This window comes from Sturnus vulgaris, chromosome 19 (assembly GCF_052056855.1).
Source record: "Sturnus vulgaris isolate bStuVul1 chromosome 19, bStuVul1.hap1, whole genome shotgun sequence".
Taxonomy (NCBI): Eukaryota; Metazoa; Chordata; class Aves; order Passeriformes; family Sturnidae; genus Sturnus; species Sturnus vulgaris.
The window spans coordinates 11,996,683-12,019,597 of record NC_142261.1 but is presented as its reverse complement, the minus strand read 5'-3'; the positions used below and the strand labels follow the sequence as shown (position 1 = coordinate 12,019,597).

At 53.6% G+C, this 22,915-nt stretch overlaps 1 protein-coding gene across 4 annotated transcripts in view; it reads left to right on the top strand.

Moving 5' to 3' along the window:
- The window catches only part of NOS1 (nitric oxide synthase 1), a 48,059-nt gene extending 27,785 nt beyond the window's left edge, over positions 1-20,274 (top strand). Inside the window, exons 14-29 of one of the 4 annotated variants that reach the window (XR_015807621.1) lie at positions 55-159; positions 510-568; positions 3,225-3,341; positions 4,245-4,419; positions 5,074-5,212; positions 5,911-5,989; positions 7,101-7,294; positions 7,758-7,927; positions 8,140-8,350; positions 9,485-9,572; positions 9,824-9,945; positions 10,198-10,346; positions 10,960-11,154; positions 12,211-12,329; positions 13,192-17,134; positions 17,181-20,274. Coding sequence is in view for 2 of the 4 variants with exons in the window: in XM_088175851.1 (XP_088031977.1) it covers positions 55-159; positions 510-568; positions 3,225-3,341; positions 4,245-4,419; positions 5,074-5,212; positions 5,911-5,989; positions 7,101-7,294; positions 7,758-7,927; positions 8,140-8,350; positions 9,485-9,572; positions 9,824-9,945; positions 10,198-10,346; positions 10,960-11,154; positions 12,211-12,329; positions 13,192-13,207 (1,938 nt within the window). In the remaining 2 variants the exon portion in view is untranslated. Of the gene's footprint in view, positions 1-54; positions 160-509; positions 569-3,224; positions 3,342-4,244; positions 4,420-5,073; positions 5,213-5,910; positions 5,990-7,100; positions 7,295-7,757; positions 7,928-8,139; positions 8,351-9,484; positions 9,573-9,823; positions 9,946-10,197; positions 10,347-10,959; positions 11,155-12,210; positions 12,334-13,191 lie in introns of those variants that run through there. The other 3 variants (XR_015807622.1, XM_088175851.1, XM_088175852.1) reach the window with 3 other exon arrangements.
- Positions 20,275-22,915: the final 2,641 nt, after the last annotated feature.

Below are 22,915 nucleotides of genomic sequence, written 5' to 3'. Positions count from 1 at the left end.
ACTGGGGCCAGCCCAGGAGGCTCCCAGCTCTCTGTAACCTCTCTGTGCTCCCAGGTGATGTCCATGGACGAGTATGACATCGTGCACTTGGAGCATGAAACCATGGTCCTGGTGGTCACCAGCACCTTTGGCAACGGGGACCCCCCTGAGAACGGAGAGGTAGGACAGCAAGGAGGGGGGACAGCAGGGGACAGGGCCAGGAATGTCCTCTTTTGGCTCAGACTGAGCTGGAATGACCCCAAACAGCTCCAGGTGCTGTAGCTGGCTCCAGCCTGCTCTGGAGCAGGGATATCTCCTGATATCTCCCAGCCATGAGACAGCCACTGATCTGTTGTTACATTCGTCCTGTGTCACCAGCACCGGTGTCACCAGAAGGTGACAGTGCCCTGGCTTGGGGGCTGTGACCTGGACAGCTGGGAACAGCGAGCAGGGAGCACAGGCTGTGCTCAGGGCTTGGTTTCCTGCAAAACCTGGCAAAGCTGATGGCCTTTTTTATTCTTTTTCTGTAGAAATTTGGCTGTGCATTGATGGAGATGAAGAATCCCAACTCCAACCTGGAGGAGAGGAAGTAAGAGCACTCCAAGCCCTTCCCCTCCCACTCCAACCCTTTCCCCTCCCAATCCAAACTCTAGCATGCAGGACAGGTTCCCTGCCTCCATCCTTTCCCAAGGGAGTGGGAAATGCTCAGGCAGATCTCTCATTTGCAAATATCCAGGAATGGGACCTGCCTGGAGACCCAGGGAATGGCGACAGTGGAGTCCCAGAAAGGACAAAAGCACAGTCAGGGGTGCCTGTGGATCCCAGCTTGTAATTCCCTGGGATGACACTTTAAAGGTTCTTTCTTCATCTTGAAGAGGCAGGAATCTGTGAAAAAAAAAATATAAAAGTAGGAATTTCCCCAAAATCATCGATTCTGAGAGCCAGGGCCTGTCCAGGAGGCACCAAAATAGTAAAAGCTGGAGGTAGAAGGGAGTTCCCAGCCTTGCAGATGTAGGTGGGGGAGGGCTTGAGAACCAGATTTAGCTCTATGCATGGTGTGAAAAGATTTCTAGGGAAAATAAGAGCTGTGATAATCCTGTGATGTTTGTAACCGGTACCCTGGAGACAGAATCTGGGATTGTAGAAAATCCCCCTTCAGGGGAAAATGAGCTTTGAGCATCTCTGTGCAGACCCCAGGGGCTGGGAAAGGAGGGCAGTGAGAATAATCATTTGGGGTCTCCTCTTATTTTAGCTGTGAAGAATAAAACATTTCCCAGAACTGGGACACTGCTGTGCCCTGGAATGTCCCCTGAGCTAACAACTGGCACAAGGCTGCTCCTTAATTAAGGATGGAGCAGCCCTGGCCAGGGATCCAGGGCAGTTCCAGCCCCCTGGCTCGGGGCGGTGTCACTGGGGCTGTGGAGTGGTGACAATCTCGGCAGGGGCTGTGCAGAGCTGGCCCTGCTGCAGCCCCGAGGTGCTGTCCTTGCTGTGCAGCCAGGTCAGGATGGATCCCTGCAGGGCTGCCCAGCTGAAAACCCATCACGTTCCTAATGGGGACAGTGCCTTAATGGGGACAGTGACAAAGCAGGATGTGCAGGCTGCCCTGGAGGGCTGGGCATGGAGAGGGGACATTCCACACGTGGTTCTCACCCCAAGGATCTTCTCCTTGGCTGCTCAAGAGATTAAAAGCCCCTGAGCTCCGTTCTTGCTGTCCCGGACACCTCCAAGTGTAATTTAAGGAGTTTCTGAGAGCCAGGCAGGGACACCTCCCACTGTCCCAGGCTGCTCCCAGCCCTGTCCAACCTGGCCTTGGACACTCCAGGGATCCAGAAGCCACAGCTGCTCTGGGCCAACTGTTTTTGGGATTGCCCCACCCAATATCCAGGACCTTGCTAACATCAAGCACACAAAAAACCTTTTGCAATGAGGAAAGGAGACCTGGAGGGAACTGTCAGGGGAAGAGGGACAGTGTCAGCCTGGCAAAAGAGAGCTGGAGAGAGCAGCTCCTGTCCATGCACCCCATGGACTCCCAGCTCCCCCAGGGGATGCTGAGGTTCCTCAGGGCAGGGGGGCCTCTCTAAATCCCAGTGTCACAAGGTCCTGTCAGGGCTCTCTGCCCACAGCCCTGAGGCTGTGCTGGGGTGAATTTTTGGCTCCTCATCTCTTACAGCAAGAGTTTTCCAAGGGTTTTCCAAAGCCATTCTCAAGCCATTCCTATCCCAAGCCTGCTGTCCAAATGCATCCCATCCTTCAGCAGCCATCCCACACCACAAGGACCTTCTCATTGCAGCTGCTGCCCCAACATTGGGCCCAGCACCAACCTGGGGAATTTGGGCTTTGTGTCCATCTAATGCAGAGGGTTTTGCTGCCTTGAGCAGAGTCTGGGATTGCAGACAATTCCTCACACTGGGAGATGAGCTTTGAGCATCTCAGAGGCTGGAGAGGGAGGCCCCCTATCCTGGGCTAACCCAGGGTGAGGCCATGGCCAGGGCCAGCAGGGTGGGCTGGAGCAGGTGGAGAAGCAGAACAGTGAGGAGGTGTGGGGAGAGGGGAGGAGGAGGCTGAGGAGCAGAGGTGGCTCTGGGGCTCTGTGACCCGGCTGTCACTCGGCTCGGGGCTGTGCTCTCCGTGCTGTGCCGGCTGCAGGAGCTGTGCTGTGACTCATGCACACACCACTGCTCACTGCTCTGGCTGTAAATTTAGAAACTCTTGTGTGGAGCAATTTTGGGAGATGGTTCAATTCAGAAATACTTCTGCTGTTGTCAGATTTTTCCCCCTCCCCTCTGCTCCCCTTCCCCCTCCTGATCCCTTCTTCTCTCATTCCGTTTTTTTTTTTTCATTTTTTATTTCCCACTTCCTATGAATGAAAAAACCCTCAGAATATCTCTTCAGACACACACACACACATTGTGTGCTGCCAGGGAAGGACAGGTAAAGCCAAAGGTGCTGGCAGCTCTGCGTCACTGGGGACAATGTGGTGGCCAGCAGCTGGGTCAGCACAGTGACAAGGAGGTGACAAGGACCTCGTGGAGCATTCCTGCTGCAGCTGGGGGATGCAGAGGGGTTGCTATGGCTTCACCCCAGAGGGAGCACATTCCTCTGCTCTTCCCACAGTGCCAGCTCGTGGAATTGTGAGCCCTGAGCTCTGGTTTGGTGTCCCCACGGTTGTGTCCCCTCTGAGCACGGAGCCAGGTGAGGTGAGGTGACCCCGGTGTAACCCTGGATGCTGTCACTGTTCACAGGAGCTACAAGGTCCGGTTCAACAGTGTCTCCTCCTACTCGGACGCACGGAAATCCTCCAGCGATGGCCCCGACTCCAGGGACAACTTCGAGAGCACGGGGCCCCTGGCAAACGTCAGGTAAAGGGGACAGGGAGGGAGGGACAGAGCAGGAGCTGACAGACCCCAGCACTGCCCCTCACCCTGAGGTATTTTGGGATGTGCAGACCCCTCCAGACTGCTGTGGGAGGTGGTGGGACAGGAGGGGATGTGCCAGTGTCCCTTTCAGCTGAGCCATTGTCTTGGTTTGAAAGACAGGTGTCTGCCAAGAAAGGCAGGAGCCTCTTTTAAAAGTGGAGGATGTAAACCCCCTCCCTCCAAATTATTATAATTTTGAAATTAAGGTGCTGTCAGGCAAAGATATGGGAATAGGAATAACAGTTCTTTACTAGGAAAATTAAAATAGAAATACAGTATTACAGAGAACAAACCCAAAAAACCCAAACCCAAACCACTGGCAGAGTGAGAATCCAAGGTGCCCCCGTCAGTCAGTCAGGGTTGGTGCAGTCCCATTCCATGGTGGCTGCATCCTCCTGCAGTGACAGATGTGGTTCTGCTGGAGCAGGGCTCCTGCACAAGGTGCAGTTTTCCTCCAAAGCTGCAGGGATGATGTGCAAGGCTCTGGTTTTCCTCTGGGATCCAGTGGGAAAAGGCTGCTCTGCTGTTCCAAATCTCACCTTTGATCTGGGTAGGAAATGCTCGGCTCCTGCCCTGGCTGGAGCATCTCCCAATGGGATGATGGAATTTGATCAGCCCTGCCCTGGGACTGCATGGCCATGAACAGGAGAGATCTCCTGGAGGGAGGATGGGCTGTGGGGAAGATAAAGAACACTGCAACAGCTGGTTTTAACACTTGGATCCTTAACAGAGGATATCTCCCCCAGAGATCAGGATCACTGCCACACCTGGTTTAACAGATGGTGACAGAATCCATACTTTTGGTCACATCCTGTATTGCAACTTGTGTCTGCCACCTTCCCACAGGTTCTCCGTGTTCGGGCTGGGCTCCCGGGCTTATCCCCATTTCTGCGCCTTCGCCCGCGCCGTGGACACGCTGCTGGAGGAGCTGGGGGGAGAGAGGATCCTCCGCATGGGAGAGGGGGATGAGCTCTGTGGCCAGGAGGAATCCTTCAGGACCTGGGCCAAGAAGGTCTTCAAGGTAACCTGGGGCTGCAGGGAGGAGCAGAGGGGACAAGGACAGAGGTCAGAGCTGGATCTGAGCCCAGCCTCCCCTTCCCAGCACTGGGACATTCCAGCACTATCCCAGCCCACAATAAAGAGGGTGGAGCTGATTCTGTGGCTTTGGCTGACCACCAAAAGGTCACCAATGTGTTGAATTCCTGCATCATCCCAGATATCTGGGAAGAAGAGCACCACGAGCCGTGCCTGTGGCTACCCCTGCACTGTTGGGGGCTCCTTCTCCATGTGGATTGGGATGAGGGGCTCAGTGGGGTCAGGGAGGTGCCTGGGTTGGGATGAGGGGCTCAGTGGGGTCAGGGAGATGCCTGGGTTGGAATGAGGGGGCTCAGTGGGATCAGGGAGGTGCCTAGGTTGGAATCAGGGGCTCAGTGGGATCAGGGAGGTGCCTGGGTTGGGATGAGGGGGCTCAGTGGGGTCAGGGAGATGCCTAGGTTGGAATCAGGGGCTCAGTGGGATCAGGGAGGTGCCTGGGTTGGGATGAGGGGTGTCAGTGGGGTCAGGGAGATGCCTGGGTTGGGATGAGGGGTGTCAGTGGGATCAGGGAGGTGCCTGGGTTGGGATGAGGGCCTCAGTGGGGTCAGGGAGGTGCCTGAGGGCCTGGTGTGTGCTGCAGGCAGCTTGTGACGTGTTCTGCGTGGGGGATGATGTCAACATCGAGAAAGCCAACAACTCCCTGATCAGCAACGACCGCAGCTGGAAGAGGAGCAAATTCCGCCTGACCTACGTGGCCGAGGCCCCGGAGCTCACACAAGGTACAGATGGGCTCCCCTGGAGGGCTCTGGCTCTGGGACAGATGGAGAACACACAGGGGCAAAGGGGCCAGACCCCTTTTTTTGTCTCTGTTAAGTTCCCAGAATTCCAGCCCTGCCTTTCCCCCCCATCCCGTGTCCAAGGAGCTGCCTGTGACAGTCCCAGGCCCCTCTGGCCAGTCCCTGTCTGTGTCTGTAACAGAGATGTTTGGACATGATCTGCTCTCCCTCCTCCTGACCCCGTTTTTTGAAGCGAGGAGCTGGGAAATTGGGATCTTTCCAAGTTTATTTTGCCCAGTGCTGCTCCACCGAGCGCTGCGGAGCGAAGGCAGGTGCAGCCCACGGACACCTGGCCCCTCAGCACGGCTCCTGCAGCCCAGGATCTGCCACACGGGCTCAGCTCTTCCCAAAGCTTCCCAAAATCTCCTGCCAGCCAGGTGGCACTGGCAGCGAGAGGAGCCTGTGGGCAGTGCGAGGGCACAGCCCTGAGTCTCATGGGGTGCTTTTGGAGTCCTCCTCTGTCACCAAAAACACGAGCTTGGGTCACCCCTGGGGTTTGTGATCCCTTGGGCTTGCGGGAGGGACACAAACCCCTGTGGTCAGCTCTGCTCTGAAGGGGTGAACCCACAATGACCCTACAAAAGCCAGAAGTCCTTGGCCATGCTCTGCTGAATCCTTTCCCTGCCTCTTTTCCTGCTCAGGACTGTACAGCATCCACAAAAAACGCGTCTATGCAGCCCGGCTCCTCTCACGCCAGAACCTGCAGAGCCCCAAGTCCAGGTAAGAGATGCTGCTGTCCTGGGAACTGAGTGCACACCTGGGGCACCCAAAACAGTGCCACAAACAGCCCCTGGGCCCGTGGAACACACCTTTGGGCAAACCATGAGTAAGATTGGAGCGGGGGCTTTGCACCACTTAATTAGTGGCTTGTCATCAGTCTCGTCTGATTGCCCTCAGAGCCAGGATTAACAAAAACACAATTGAAACAGTTTTTCTCGTGTTCAGGCTTGAATGTTTATTATGTCTTATCAGAAAGTACAGAGAGTACTGCAGCACTTCCAGCTACCTGCTAGAAGTGAGGAAAAATGGCAGAGAATGCAGCTGCTACAAGGTTTTTTAAGGCTAAATAGTCCAATAGAGAATTAACACCGGTATTATTTATATTTTTGAACCAATAACTAAATTCCCATGACCCTTAGAGTGACACTGACTGTCCAACCAGAAACTACTGTCTGAAACCATGAAGAAGAAGGAAGAAAAAGATGAACAAAGAAAGAGACAACGCCCAAAATCCACTATATACTTTACACTATATATATATACTATGCACTATGTACTATATACTATATACTATATATACATATATACTGTATATACTTTATACTATACTATAAAAACCTCAAATTTTCACCCTGTGAAAGCACACACTTCTAATTCACTACACACTCGTGATTTCTACTCCATCACTCGTATTTAGAAGCAGTCTCCAAGGTCTCAGGTCAAAAGCAGTGTTTTCCAAGGGGTCTGTGCCTGAAAGCACAGAAAGCTCAAAATCTCCAGTTTTTTTGGATCCCACAGACTGGAAGCCAGTGGAGGGTGTTCCTGACCTCCATGCACAGTGAAATTCCTGCTGCTGCCTCCCTCAGCCCACAGGATGGGGAGCTGGCTGGAGTGGCCACAAAGGGAGGACAGAATTGCTGAGTTAAATTGGTTTTCCCCTTTTTAAAGAAAAGTCCCTGGGGGTGAGTCAGGGTGTGCTGCAGTGTCCCTTCTCCCTGCTGTGAGTTTGGACGTGCCACCAGCACTGCAGCAGCTCCTGAGGCCAGGGCTCTGTGACTCCCTGAAGGATCCCCCAAAACACTTTTTCCTGCTTTTCCTCCTTCCCCCGCAGCCGCCTGACGATTTTCCTGCGCCTGCACACCAACGGGCACCAGGGGCTGCAGTACCTGCCCGGGGACCACCTGGGGGTGTTCCCAGGGAACCACGAGGACTTGGTCAATGCCCTCATAGACAGGCTTGAGGATGCCCCTCCGACCAACCAGGTGGTGAAGGTGGAGCTGCTGGAGGAGAGGAACACGGCTCTAGGTAACCAGGGACTACAGGTGGCCTCTCTCCTGCAGTTCCTCAGGGAAGTGGGTGGCCCCCAGGAAAATTATTTTCATGTCCCTGCTGTGTTTGCCTGGACTGGGAGCAGCTCCTTCATCCCTGCTCTGCCCAGAGCCATTGCTTGTCTGTACTCGGGATATGGAGCAAGGGTTGGAAGGGTGATATAGGGAAGATATTTCCTTATTCCATGGAAAAATTAAAAGTGTTACATTTCCTTAGAAAGGGCAATGTCTAGGACTGGGAAGAAGAATTAAGGGATCTTGAGGGGCCATCCCAACACCATATTTTAGGAATAAATCTGATTCCCTACTGCCATGCATGGTGTACCTGGAGATGGAAAACCCGAATCCAGTGTCTCAGAGGGGGATGAAAACCAGGATTTGCCCACCTTGGCCCTGCTGCTCAGCTGATCCCAGGCTTGTGCTGGATTGCCTCCTGGCAGGTGTCATCAGTAACTGGACAGACGAGAACCGTGTCCCACCCTGCACCATCTTCCAGGCCTTCAAGTACTACCTGGACATCACCACCCCTCCCACCCCGCTGCTGCTGCAGCAGTTTGCCCTGCTGGCCACCAGTGACAAGGAGAAGAAACGTCTGCAGGTCCTTAGCAAGGTACAGAGCCCAGGCCCCAGGTTCTGCAAGGCCCTGGGGACAGTCACAGCCCAGCCAGGGCATTTCCATCCCTCACTGTGCTTAGGCTGAGCAGGGCTCAGGGCACCTTCACTGCCACCCACTCCAGCTTTGCCATGCACCTGCTGGCATGTCCCTCGAGACACCTGGAAAAGGTGGATCCTGCAGCTCTCTCCTCCCTCCCCCTTTCCCAGGGCTTGCAGGAGTACGAGGAGTGGAAGTGGTCCAAGAACCCCACGATCGTGGAGGTGCTGGAGGAGTTCCCCTCGGTGCAGATGCCCTGCACGCTGCTGCTCACCCAGCTGCCCCTCCTGCAGCCTCGCTACTACTCCATCAGCTCGTCCCCAGAGATGTACCCAGGGGAGGTGCACCTCACCGTGGCTGTGGTGTCCTACCGCACCCGAGGTACTGCTCCAGGACTGGGGCTCCGGGAAAAGGCAGCAGGACAGGGGTGGCCCCACCAAATCTCTGCCTGGGAGATGCTCCTTTAAAGCCTTTCTGCTGTTGTCTGGAAAGGCTGAGCTGGAACAGAGACCAAGCAGAGCAAAAGGGATAAAATAGGTATTTATTGAAAGGATGGACTTTGGGCAGTGCCAGGCTACACCCAGATCAAATCCAAGATGGATCCTGGTCATGAGGTTTTACACTTTTATAAATTTTGGTTCATCTTGGGTTCAATTATCCAACCACAGCCCCAGGCTATGAAGTATCTGCCCCCTGGCTTGTCCCTTTCCCTCTCTATTGTTCCTGATTTGTCCTTGATTCTCTAGCTAGAAAGGAATTGTTTTGTCCAACCACCCTGTGAAGAGACCTTACTAACATCTAATATGAAGTTTCAGTGTTACACACCAAGCAGCAGAGAATCTGAGAAATATAAAAGCTAAAACCCAAGGCATCACTGCCTGCTGCAAGAGTAGATTCCCCCAAACACAGCACTGCTGTCCCATGTCATGGAGAGTGGCAGTGACACAGAGATGGCACTTCTGGGACAGTTATTATTTCTGTATATATTTATATATATATATATAAAAGTATATTATGTATATAATACATAGTTATACTAGTTATATTATGTATATAATACATAATCCAGGCTCTGTGTAGGATTCTGTTTGCCCACCCCCAAATCCACATTCCCAGTAGCCAAACTTCTGCAGCAGTGCAAGCATTGGTGTGTCCAAGCATGGTCGTGGTGTGGATGGACACAGCCCTGGCACTCTGCAGGGCACAGGGAGGACCCTGGAGCTGCCATGGAGGGTTTGTGTCTGGGGGCATCACGATGCTGCTCCTGCCAAAAGGGTCCAAAGGACAGCTGGGTGCTCCCTAAGGATTGGGGAGCTCCAGCTATGCCAGGTCTGAGTCCTGGGGAGCTCCACAGAGGGATCCAAGTGCCAAACTCTGCCAAGTTCATGGGGAATGGATGCTGAGGGATGAAATGTGTCAGGGAGTGTTCAGGCAGGATGCAGAAGGGAGGGTTTTAGAAAGGAAACAGTTGTAGGGTGATGTCCAGACCTCCTTCCTTGCCTCCTCCCTTCCCAGATGGAGAGGGACCCATCCACCACGGAGTCTGCTCCTCGTGGCTCAGCCGCATCCAGACGGATGAAGTGGTGCCCTGCTTTGTGCGAGGGTGAGTGACCCACACACGGCCAGGGCTGAGACCCCTCACAGCATGAGCTCTGTGCCCTCCATTGTCATCACAGTGGCAGAAAACAGGGCTGGCTTTGTGAGCAAATGGTTCCCCTTGGAGAGAAATTCTGGGATTTTACCTCATGTCCTACCCCTCCCTGTCCCCGAGGTGCCTGAGCCGGCTGCGGGCAGGGGGAGGGAGGGAGCAGGGGGCACCGTGCTTGTGTTTAAGCGGATCTCTGGTGTGTGCAGCGCCCCCGGCTTCCACCTGCCCCAGGACCCGCAGGTGCCCTGCATCCTCATCGGCCCCGGCACCGGCATCGCCCCTTTCCGCAGCTTCTGGCAGCAGCGGCTCTTCGACATCCAGCACAAAGGTGGGGCCCTCTTCCTACTCCTCCTCCTCTTCTTCTTCCTCTTCCTCCTCCTCCTCTTCCTCACCTCCCACAGATTTGGGTGGGGCCGTCCTGTTGCTCACCTCACACAGATTTTGGGATCCCTGTGTTGAGGGTGCAGGGATGGGGTCCCATCGTGCCAGGGGTGTCCCTGTAGATCTGCTGCGGTCCGGGGGAGGTGTCTGGCGGCCATTGGTGGCCCCGGGCTGACTGGTGTCGCCGTGCTGTCCCCAGGGCTGAAGCCGTGCCCCATGGTGCTGGTGTTTGGCTGCCGGCAGTCCAGGATCGACCACATCTACAAGGAGGAGACGCTCTTTGCCAAAAGCCAGGGAGTGTTCAGAGAGCTGTACACGGCCTATTCCCGGGAACCCGACAAACCAAAGGTGGGCACGGCCCCGGGAGTGCCAGCCTGCCCTGGGTGCCCATGGGGGCCAGCAAGGCTGGGCACGCTGGGTCTTTGGCCAGTGGTCACTCATCCCTGGGCACGTAAATAAATGGGCAGGGTTGTCCCTTCCCAGTGGCCACCAGTTCCCAGGGTGTGTCCCCATCCTAGTGCCAGTGGGGAGGAAAGGAAAGGAAAGGAAAGGAAAGGAAAGGAAAGGAAAGGAAAGGAAAGGAAAGGAAAGGAAAGGAAAGGAAAGGAAAGGAAAGGAAAGGAAAGGAAAGGAAAGGAAAGGAAAGGAAAGGAAAGGAAAGGAAAGGAAAGGAAAGGAAAGGTAAAATAAAGATGTCACCCAGTGGGGTGGTCCTGAGCCAGTGCAAATACCTGCTCCAAATTCCCACTGGAGCCTGAGCAGGCCTGGCAATGACAGATGTGGTGCAGATGTGCCCATGCAAGAGCAGAGCGATGTTTCACTGCTGTCCCCATCCCCTTCCTGTCACTGTGGGTGCTGCAAGGCACAGCTGTGTCCCCCGAAGAGGGGTCACACCTCGGTGCTGCCCCCAGGGCTGAGAAAGCAGAGTTGATGCCACCTCCCTCCTCCTCGTGTCCCTCAGAAATACGTGCAGGACGTGCTACAGGAGCAGCTGGCCCAGACCGTGTTCAAAGCGCTGAAGGAGCAGGGAGGCCACATCTACGTGTGCGGGGATGTCACCATGGCTGGGGACGTCCTCAAGGCCGTGCAGCGCATCGTGAGGCAGCAGGGCCAGCTGTCAGCAGAGGAGGCTGGAGCCTTCCTCAGCAAGCTGCGGGTGAGTGTGTGTGCAGGGTGACACTGGCACCTGTGTGTGCCACCAATGTCACCTGTGTGTGCCACCACTGCCACCTGTGTGTGTGCAGGGTGACACTGGCACCTGTGTGTGCCACCAATGTCACCTTGTGTGTGCCACCACTGCCACCTGTGTGTGCCACCAATGTCACCTGTGTGTGTGCAGGGTGACACTGCCACCTGTGTGTGTGTGCCACCACTGCCACCTGTGTGTGTGCAGGGTGACACTGCCGCCTTTGTGTGCCACATCTGAGTGCCACCACCTGTGTGCCACCACTGCCACCTCTGTGTGCCAGCACTGCCACCTGTGTGTGCCATCACCTCTGTGTGCCACCACTGCCACCTCCTGCCACGGGCACTGCACCTGCTGCCTGCCCCTGCCTGCTCTGCACCCAGGGACGGTCAGAGGGTGACACTCCAAAGGTTCCCGTGTGCAGGGAGGTCACCTGGCTGCTGTCACGAGCGTGCTGAGCACTGGGGCCAGCACTTCTGGGCATCCCTGGCAGGGCTTGTTCACCCTGCAAAGTCCCTCCATCAGAAAATGAATTTATCAGGGTGGTTCAAATCTCCAAAATCTCCCTGTCTGTGCGCCCCACACCAAGCACAGATGATGCAGCTGGAGCATAAATGAGCTCAGTTTGGGACACAGGCCCTGGAATGGATGGTGGAACAGCTCTGCTTCTCCCCAGGGAGATAACTCAGCATGATTCCCGTGGGATTTCCCCTTCTGAGCCACGGCCCCACCTCTATGCAGACCCCAAGGCAGCCCAGAGCCTCTGGCTGTCCACAGAGTGCCATTGGGGCTGCTGTGCCCCTGCCAGCCAGGAATTTCCAGCAGCTGAGGGAGTCCAAGGCGTGGAACAGCTCCCCTGTTCCCAAAGTGTCACCTTGGGAATGTCACCGCACCCCCTGTCCCTCTCCTGACAGACCCCAAACCCTCTCCTGTGCACCTGGTGCCTCCCCACCACGCAGGGTTTTGCTGGGGCCGACACCAACCCTTTACAAATCCCATTTTTGCCTGTGCCCCCCTCCCTCCCAGGATGACAGCCGGTACCACGAGGATATTTTTGGAGTCACCCTGCGCACGTACGAGGTGACAAACCGCCTTAGATCCGAGTCCATCGCGTTCATCGAGGAGAGCAAAAAAGACACGGATGAGTGAGTTGGCACCTTTGTTTTAACCCCTGCAGTCACCTCCTGGGCCGGGGGATGGGGAATGGGGAAGGAAGCTTTGACTTTTGTGCACACCTTGGAGCAGAGGCTGAGGAAGGCACTGGATTTTTGCTCTGGCAGTGCCTCTGCAATAGCTGTCACCTCTCTAGGCTAAATCTCCCCAGCTTCCCAATTTATTGCATGGATGTGCTCAGACCTGACAATCCCATCCAAAGGAAAAAGGTCCTGCCTGCTGCCTGTTTCCAGGCTGGAGAAACCCACAGGAAGGGGTGACTGTCCCCAGCTGCAGGGGAACCTGGCTGGCTCCAGGTGTTCAGCTCCCCATGCCCCTTCAGGAAAGATCCAGATTTTTTTTCTCCCTGCTGTTGCAAAAACAACCATAAGTTAGGAAAAAAAAAAAAAAAAAAAAAAGCCTTGACATTTGCCGTGTTTGTTTCTGCTCTACCAAGTCCTGCCATTTGCTCAGCTTGGTCATGGTGGGATTTTCCCTGGCTGAGGAGAAGGATTATTTAGGATAAAGGCTGGGCAGCTGCATGGATCTTGCTCCTTGTGCTGGCCCTTGGTAGCTTGGGGTGAAACCCCTTCCCTGTGTAGTGCCTGGAATGGGATTCCCCACATCCCTTAGGTTTGGTAGGAATTTTTCTCCAAGGAATCCCATACTCCAGGGTCTGGATTCTCTCAGAGTGCCTCAGTTTCCCACCTGTGGGTAGGGTTAAAGGTCACCTTCCTGCCCACCTCCCACAGCTCTGTAAACTCCTGCCCACAGCACCACAAGTCCAGGCTGGGATGATCCCAGTGCTCCTCGCTGCTCCCTCTAAGGCTGCCCTTTCTCCCCTTTCCCTTGCAGGGTTTTCTGCTCCTAACTGGACCCTTCGCCCCCAGGGGATGCCAAACCAGTCCCAGCACCTGCTGCCCCCTCCAGCTGGAGGGCACTGGGTTTTGTATTTCACGGACACGGTGGCTCCTTTTCCACGGGGATCTGCCCATGGAAAGCGCTCTGTCTCTCGTCCTGTTGTTGTGTCCTGATGATGATGATGATGATGACTTTTATTTCCTTTCTTCCTCCTTCTCTTGCTCTTGTCCATTTCTTGTGGCCATTTCTTTTCACCTCCTTCCCCTTCCCTGGATTTCCCCACTGGAGTTCGATGGCTTTATAACCTGCAGTGGCTCTTTTCAGAATTCCACATTTCCCCTCCTTCCCATGAGGGCATTTTGCAGCTGCATGAAATCACCTCCTTTGTGATCATTTTTGGGTGTTTCTGGGGGTGAGCAGAGGTGGCAGGGGCCGGGCAATGGTGAAGTCTTGCTGCTTGTCCAGAGCTGGGCGTTGTTCCTGCCAGGTTCCCTCTTTCCCCAGCTTGGGGCTTGGCTCAATCCTTGTGTTTTCATGGCTTTCCTTTGGGTTTAGACAAACCTGGGCATATACCCGAGGCTGGGGGCAGATGATGTGCAATTCCCATGAATTTTATTCATCCCCAAGCAGCCTGGGTGCAGCTGTGTATTTTTTGATCTGATTTATGTGTCACGATTTCTCCTAAATGGGCCCTGCGCTTTATCTCTCTTTCCCTGCTCTTTTCCTGCTCCCTGTGAGCTTCTCCCTTTGCTCAATCCCAACTTTTGCTGGCATGGAAGTTCTCCCACAAGCTCTGAACACACAGGCTGATGTGCAGGCCAAGGAAAAGCTCCTGGCAGTGACTTCTCCAGAGGGTTTTACAGGGAATATTTGATCTGCAGCCACGCTGCTGGTGGGACCTGGCTGCACCCAGAGCTCTGCATGCTCTGATCCCTCTCCCAGATGAGCCTGGAAAGCAAGGAGGATGGGACAGAAGCTGCCAGAGGCACCTCTGGGAACAAAGGCAGCCCTTGGAGGGGGATGGAGGCTCCAGGTCTTTGGCAAAGATGTGCCCACAGAGGAATCATGAAACCCCAGAGCTCTTAGCACATCTCGTGAGCACCTCTGGGACAGCAGACCCCAGCCCTCTCCACATTTTAAGGAGCAGAAAGTGCCACGGGGAGCCACCTGCCTGCCAGGAGAGACACGTGTGGCGTTTTGGGGGTGAGGCAGGCTGCTCTGTGCCACCTGACAGGTGTCTCAGCCAGGACATCTCACGTGACAAGGGAGGTGACATCAGCTGCAAAGGTGCTGGGCTCTGACACGCTCACACCTCAGCCCTGCTGCGAGAACCTGGCCCCAAAAGTGATTTGTTAACACAACCACAGGGAGGTTGGAGAAAACAGAAAGCCTCTAACAGAGAAGAGCTGTCTGCAAGGGAAAGCAAACGTGACCTTGTGTGTCCTTCCTCCTGCTGCACCCCGAAGAATCACAGAATATTCGGAATTGGAAGGATCAAGCCCAACTCCTGAGTGAATGGCCCATCCAGGGATTGAACCTCGGCGTTTTCAGCACCAGGCTCTGCCCAGCTGAGCCAGTCCCAGGTTTGTCCTCCCTCACTGCCATCACAAGGACAGCAGGACATGGCTGCAGGGATGCAGGGTTGGCATCTTGAGGTGGCAGCTGCTGATCCCCCCCTCCTGCCCTGCCCAGCTGTGCACAGATCCTGGATGGAGCCGAGCACCAGCACTGGTGACAGCACAGGATTGGCCAGGAGCTTTCCCAGGGCTAATATCACCTGCCCTGAGCTAAAGGCAGCACAGAAAGAGCTGCAGGAGTTTGCTGCTCTCCCAGCCCATGGAACAAGCCCCACTGGCTCCCCTATCTCAGGCTGTGCTGTAATTCCACCCTCAGCCAGGATCTCCCGTCCTCTCCTGCCACATCTCCATGGGCTGTGACACCTTCTGCAGCTTCGACTCCCTGAATCCCTGAAGCATCTCCAGCCCAAAATCCAGGAGCAAAAGGGCTCCAGGCACCGGGAGGATTTGAGATGCAGGTCTGCTGGTGCCAGCCGAGCATCCAACACGGGATAAAACGAATAAATGCTGCCACGGTGTGGCCAGAGCTGAGCTGGCGAGGCTGGGACACACGGCCGGCTGTGTGACACTGCCTCGGGGCTTGGCGACCTGCAGGGGACAGGGCACAGCCCTGTGGGATGTGTCCCAGTCCCAGGGCGGGCAGTGGGAGGGGGGAGCCGGGTCCCTTGGCTCGGGATGTGAGAGTTTGGGAGAGGTCCTGTCAGGGAGAAAAGTCCAGAACTGGGAACATGCAGCAAGCTTGGCCTTCACCCCCATCCTGTGCCTGCAGAAACAAAGCTAAAAGCAGAAAGAAAATCAGACTCATCCTCTTCTGGGAAATTCTGGCTCTGGCTTTGTGCTCTTGTTCTCCTTTAGAAGAAGGGGCGATGCAACCTGATGATGATGAGGAGGAGGAAACGCCCAAAGAAACATCTCTCTGTCCTCTTCCCAGCTCACACCCTCCTGTTTTGCCCTCCTGTCCTGCCTCCTGCCTGCTCTGCTGGACCATCTCCCATCTGGGGCCCGTGCCTGAGCTGGATTATCTTGCTTTTAGTGCATCCCAAAGCTCACCAGCTCCCACTGGAGCTGCCAGGGGAGCCAGCAGGGAAGCACAGCTCTGCCTCCCATGGCTCTGCAGAGGGGTGTGGGCCAGGCAGGCAGAGCTCAGCAAAGCTCAGCCCTGCTGAGCCTTCCCTTGGGAAGGGAAATGCTGGTTTAAGGCTCCTTGCCTGGACCTGGAGCAGAAATCCCCTCCCTGCCATGAAGGTCCATGAAGTTGAAGACCCCCAAGGCTCTGAGCTGCCTCTGCTCCTGCAGCCTGAGTGGGGCTGCTGGCTCCTCACCAGCTGCACCGCTGGGAATTTTGATTCACTCTTTGCTGTTGAGTCAGTCTCAGACGTCTGAACTGCTCCCCTTCATCCCCTCCACCTGCAGGGGCTTCGCACTCCCCTCGAGCTTCATTTTCTCCCATAGCAACAGGGGAAAGAAACTTGTGATGTGCTTTATTATTGCCAAAATGCAGCTCTGCCAGCCTGGCCTCTGCTCGTCTCGCTGTGGCATTTCTGGTGGGTGTAGCCACAAAATCTGTGCTATAAACACAGAGTGAGGTGGGCTCTGCCCCAGCCTGCTGCCCTGAGCTGCTCCAGGGGTCACACACTGAGGGCCTGGGGCACTTGGGTCACAGATCTGTCCCCTCTGGTGCCTGCTGCCCCTCCTGTGCTGGACTGATGGACACCCAGCCTGGCAGTGTCCCAGTGGCTCTCCTGAGGATCTCCACCACCACCACCACCCCAGTTCTGAGCAGCCCTGCTCCTTTTCACTCCCCAGCTGTTAAAGAGACTCTTCTCTAGCAGGAGGTTTGAAATTCAAGACACTACAAAATGGGTTTTTTGGCAAAGATTTTACATGCTAGGTCTTTCAAGCATCCACAGAGAGTCATTATATGGACTTGAAAACCCAGGGGGAAAGGTTCTGTGTTTTCCCAACCTGCTGTGTCCAGCAGCAGGGAAAAACCATCCCGTGCAGGGTATCCAGTGCTGTGTTGTTGGTGATTTCTGAGGCTTCATCTCCAGGGAAGGAATGCCTGGGAGTTTGTTGTTCTTCTGTTTATGAGAAACAATGGCAAAGCAATGAGACAACGGCAAAACAATGAGACAATGGCAAAACAATGAGACATCTGCCACCAGGAGTGGCCTCACAGAGCTGTCACCTCCACATGGTGGCCTGGGGTGTCTGGAGAGGAGCTGAGCCAGTCACACCCAGAGTGGCCAGAGAATGGGATCTGTCCCCTCTGTGCCTGTGTGTCCCCAGGGGGAGCAGGGACTGGTCACACCCTGAGCACGGGGATCTGAGGTGTGTGTGCATGGCCAGCAGTCCTGCAGGTGTGTCCCGTGCTGTCCTGCAGGTGTGTCCCATGCAGTCCTGCAGGTGTGTCCCGTGCACTCCTGCAGGTGTGTCCTGGGCCAGGAACCACAGCCCTGCAGGACAGGAGTGGGAACAGACCATGGGACAGTGACCCCGTGTCCAGGCTGTGGCTGCTCCTTTCCTGTCAGGGTGGGATTTCTCTCACCCCATCCCATCCTGGCTGTTTCCCCCTGGAGATCCCTCCCTTCCCTGCCCACCTGGGAGTGCAGGTGCTGGGATGGGCTCGGGCTCACAGTGCCTTGGGCTGGGGAGGGAGCACGGCACAGCTCCTGCCCTCTGCCTTCCACGGGTGGGGAGATTCCCCCTGGGATCACCGGGAGCCATCTCGGGTGGGGAGATTCCCCCTGGGATCACCGGGAGCCATCTCCCCAAGGTGGGGTTCACAGGGGGATGGAGGTGGGGAGAGGTCACAGCCTCAGTGGGTGCAGACTGGGGCTGTGAACTCTCCACATCCCATTCTCATTAAACTGGGGGGGTGAGGCTGTGTTTGTGCTTGAAGCCTCCTGGACTTGCACCAAGCCCAAGCCCGAGCTGCTGCCTCCTGACTTCTGACACTGAAGCCACTCCATTGCCCTCTGAGGGTTCCCACCACTTTTTGGAAGGATAATTTTTATGCTCAAAATTAAATTCTGCTCCTGCTTTCACCGGGGACTAGTTCTCAGCTTCAGAATTGCTCTGATAATTCTGCAGTTGTGTTGATAGTTCCAGAGGGGAGCACAGTCCCTTCACAGAACAGATGGAAACACATTTTCAGGACCATTCGACTTTGCTGTAACTCTGTGTTTGTTACAACAATTCCTTCTGCAAAATCTGGCCAGCGCTCTTGAAAAACCTGCAATCCTGAACTTGGATTAAATTAGCCTGGAACCCAAGTCCTCCCAGATCCAAAATGCCTTCCACACCTGCTGGCTTCAGTGGCACTGGGGATTTTGGCAGCTTGCACAGCAGCAGCAGCAGCAGCAGCAAATTCAGAATATTTTTGCGTGTGTCAATCAGTGCTTGCACGTGCCTGCAATGCATGGCTCCAGCAATCCCTGGGAAATCTCCCCTTTCCCAGGAAAATTCCAGCTCCAGCTTCTTCCACGTGGCTGTGTGTGTTCAGCAGGGAGTCAGGGGAGAGGGAGAAAGTTGCTGCTTTAAAGCACTTGGTTCCAGAGGTGAAATTAGGACCAGCTTGGTTCAGCACAGGGAAACTCGTGGGATGTCCAAGCACTGCCATGCAGATCCACCTTTTTTTTTTTTTTTTTCCTGCTGGGAAAATGAAGCAGACTGGCAATTCCTGGCCTCCAACCCTCCAGATATTTGACTGTGATGGAAATTGGAGCCCTGGAATCACAGGAATAAAGCCCCAGCAGGTTGTGAGCTCGGAGCTGAGCAGTGGCAGCCCCTCACTGCCAGGGCTGCTGCTCTCCTGCCTTACTCACCCACGTCCCACCTGGCCACATTCTGGGGAGGGAGGAGGGAAAAAGCGCCTCGAAGTGAGCAAATCAAACCTGTGAGCCCGGCCCTGAGAATTCCTGGTTTATCAGGAGCCTACAGGCTAAAGTTTTGCAGCTATTCCTCATTTCTGTGGTGAGGAATTGGGCAAGACTCTTGTATCCAAAGCTTTGAGAGCTGTTCTGGAGGTGTGGAAAAGCAGGAACTGCACTGGGATGCAGGGCTGGTGCAGAAATCTGTGAGGGAAAAACACCAGGCAAAGTATTTTCCTTCCAGGGGCATCCTTAATACCTGGAAAATTGAAAGGCTAAATACTGGAAAAGTTGATCTAAGAGAGGAACTAATTCAGGGCTTCTTTTTGTTGCTTTGCTTTCATGTGTTGGTTTTGGGGTGGGGAAAGCAGAGAGCAAACAGCCAGTGTATCAAATTCGGATTAAATCAAACCTTTTGTTCCTACAATAACTGCTGGGGGAGATTTTTAAAATCTATCAAGGGCAACAAAACAGCCTTAATTAAGTGAGACATTAATGCTCCTTGCTTCTGAGCCTGCTTTTTTGTTCTCCTCTCCGTGTGATTGTGATATGGAATCCTGTCTTTACAAAAGCCACTTCCCAGTAGCCCACAGGATGCCCAGGAACAGGAGATGGGGTTGGAGAATCTCCCTGGGAGTGAGATTCAGTGCAAAATCCCTGCTTTGCTGAAATCCTACAATATAGGCAAATCCCCACGATTCCCAAGGTTGAATTCCCATGCTCTGCTGCCTCGAAATGCCTTTAAAAACCCCAGGCTCTGTGTGCTTTGTGAGCAGTCTGCAGCTTTTCCAGAGTGCACACACAATTCCCCAGGCACAGGATGACTTTCAGCCGGGACTCATTGCTTTTTTAGATTGCACAGAGTTAAAAACACCACTTCTGCCAGCTGCCCAGGGAATTTGATATTCAGTGCCAATTAATTTTTGTAATAGGAGCAGGGATTTATCCCCTCGGCTCCCCCAGGCACCTTTAGTCTCAGACTCAAAGGTTGGGTTGGAGTCTTTAATTTTCTGGTGGCCTTTTCCTGAAGAGCAGCAGTGCCACGATGAGGATGGGGACTGGGCTGGGAAAGGTGGCAGCTTTGGGGCAGGGAACTCCCGAATTTGTCATTGTGAAACCTTCAGCTGTGGGTGAATCCTGCCGGGCTGGTGGGGCTCCCAGCCCTGGCTGCTCTCTGCTCCTCACACCCTCATGTCACTGTGCCTTCATCCGCTCGAGGAAATGATGCCAAGATCTGAGCCTGGCACTCTCACTTTGCATCCCATCCCACAGGCGTGTGTGTGGAGCAGGGGGAGCTCCTTTTGTAGCTGTTTTTTCGTGTGGTCCCAGGGCAGGATTGTGCTGGGGACACAGGGGTGGGCTGAGCCTGAGCTGTGTGTGATCCTGCCAGTGCTTTAAGCAGCCAGAAGCGTGGTTCTTCCCCTACCTCTGAGCTCTCAATGCTGCTAAAATCTCTGCCACTCGTTCCCCGTGCTCCAGCCCCTCTCTCAGATTGACTCTGGCTCTGTTTGCAAGATATCCACGTTGTTCTGAAGCATGCACCTCTCTCTGTATAGTCCCGATCTTCTGATTTTATGGAATACTTATGCCTGTTTGCATTACAGTCAAAATAAAAAAGTGAACTAAAACCTGGCAGGTGTTCTCTCCTCTCTGGGTTTTTAACACCAAAGGCTGCTCAAGGTCTCTGCTGGTGCCTTGGCCTCGCTCTGCTCTGCCACCTGTAATGCCAGGGTGCCAAAAATAGCAGTGACAATCAGCAGTACCTGTTCACCTGCCAGACACAGACACTGCCTGGCGAGGTGGCCTGAGTCACAGCATTCCATGGATCTCGTCATTATTCCATGGCCTCGGGGGAAATGTCACAGCCCAGAAAGGAGGGCTGGCTGTGTGCAATCTAGAGTTTTGGAGCCTTGGGAGCACAGCAAAAGCAGTGCAGGCAAGGGCTGAGACCTGGAAATGGCAGAAAGCAGCCAGGGGAATGAGGCAGAAATATGGACATGGCTTTTCCCATGGGAAAAAGGTTTTCCCATGTAAGGGGGATCCTTCCACTGCTTGAAGGGGGCTTGTTAAAAAAGAGGCAGAGTGATTTTTTTACATGGGCAGGGAGTGGCTTCCCACTGCCATAGAGCAGGGTTGGGTGGGATAATGGGGAGGAATTGTTCCCTGGGAGGGTGGGAAGGCCCTGGCACAGAGCCTTTGGATATTGATTCACACACATTGATCCACTTGAGATATTTCTACCTATTAATGAGGTCCCCTCTGTGCACCCCCTCTAGGTACTGATCCACATTGATAAGTCTTCTTTTGGTACCTCCTTTTTGATATTTTTACACATTGATATGTTCCTTCACACATCTGCAAAGGTCCCCTTTGGGCTCCCCCTTTCAGGTATTGATAAACATTGATGAGATCCCCTTTTGGCACCTCTTTTTAGATATTGATCCACATTGATAAGTCCCCCCTGAGCTCCTCCTTTTTGATATTTATACCTATCAATGAAGTCCCCTCTGTCACCCCTTTAGATATTGATACACATTGATAGGTCCCCTCTGGGCACCACATATTAGATATTGATACCCACCTTTTGGCACCCCCTTTTCAGTACTGATACATTTTGATAAGTCCCCTCTGAGCACCACCTCTTAGCTATTGATACACATTGGGTATTGATTAGATGAGGTCCCCTTCGGGCACCCCATTTTTGATATTGATACCCATTAATGAGGTCCCTTTTGGGCCCCATTTCCAATACTGATACACATTGATGAGGTCCCTTTTTGGCCCCCATTTTTTATATTTATACCCATTAATGAGGTCCCCTTTTGGGCCCCCATTTTCACTATTGATACCCACTGATGAGGTCCCCTTTTTGCCCCTCATTTCCAATATTGATACTCATTGATGAGGTCCCTTTTTGACCCCCTTTTCCAATACTGATACACATTGATGAAGGCCCTTTTTTGCCCCCCAGTTCCAATATGATACCCATTGATGAGGTCCCCTTTTTGCCCCCTGTTTTCACAATCAATACCCATTGGTGAAGTCCCTTTTTGCCCCCCATTTCCTTTATTGATACTCATTGATGAGGCCTCTTTTTGGCCCCATTTCCAATATTGATACCCATCGATGAGGCCCCTTTTTTGCACTCCATTTCCATTACTGTTACCCATTGATGAGGTCCCTTTTTGCCCCCCATTTTTTATATTGATACCCATTAATGAGGTCCCTTTTTTGCCCCCCATTTCCAGTATTGATACCCATTGATGAGGTCCCCTTTTTGCCCCCCATTTCCTTTATTGATACTCATTTATGAGGAATCTTTTCGGCCCCATTTCTAATATTGATACCCATCAATGAAACCCCTTTTTGCCCCCCATTTCCAATATTGATACCCATTGATGAGGTCCCTTTTTTGCCCCCTATTTTCACTACTGACACCCATCGATGAGATCCCTTTTTGGCCTCATTTTCAATACTGATACCCATTGATGAGGCCCCATTTTTGCATTCCAATATCGATACCCATCAATGAGCCCCCTTTCTGCCCCCCATTTCCATCGATTTCTTTCCCTTTTTGGCTGCTGACAGCCCCCACCGTGCCCCTCTCCGACCCCAGTACCACCGACAGCTCCCCGGCTCCTTCCCGTTGTTATAAATGAGAGACAAAAGTCTCGATATTCAGAAAAATTTAGATTGCTTTATTTGATATAGAAAGAGCAAGCATCGCACTGGGGAATGTGAGGAGTCACTGCTCACCCCACGCTCCACCCAACCTTGGTTTGCAGCCTCTTCTTATACTGTGGGTTCTCGTTGTCATCAATAATTTTTGGGAATTTTTGTTGTCATAAGCAGTGGTGTTTGAATAAACATCCTTACACAAATTCACAAAGCCTTTGGGGATAATCAGTCACAGGTAGCCATCTGGTCCTTGTAGATAACCACCAGAGAAGTTCTGGGAGTCTGGTTTTTGGGATAGGCAGTATTGATCAGACAAAGGCAGGAAGGGCTATTGGGAAGTCTGATTTTGCAAGCTGGGAGCCGATACAACTTATTTGGAAAACATAACATAATATAACGTAACATAATACAACATAATATAACAAGGTGATTTTAAACAGAATGACTTTATCATACAATGTCCATGCTTCACTTCAGAGCTCGGTATTCTGGTTTATACAAACCCCAATCTTTTGTGATTAACGCGAATCTTTTATCAATTATCCCACCGTCACTTGTCAGACGCTCCCTTGCCCGCTGTGCGCTCGGCGC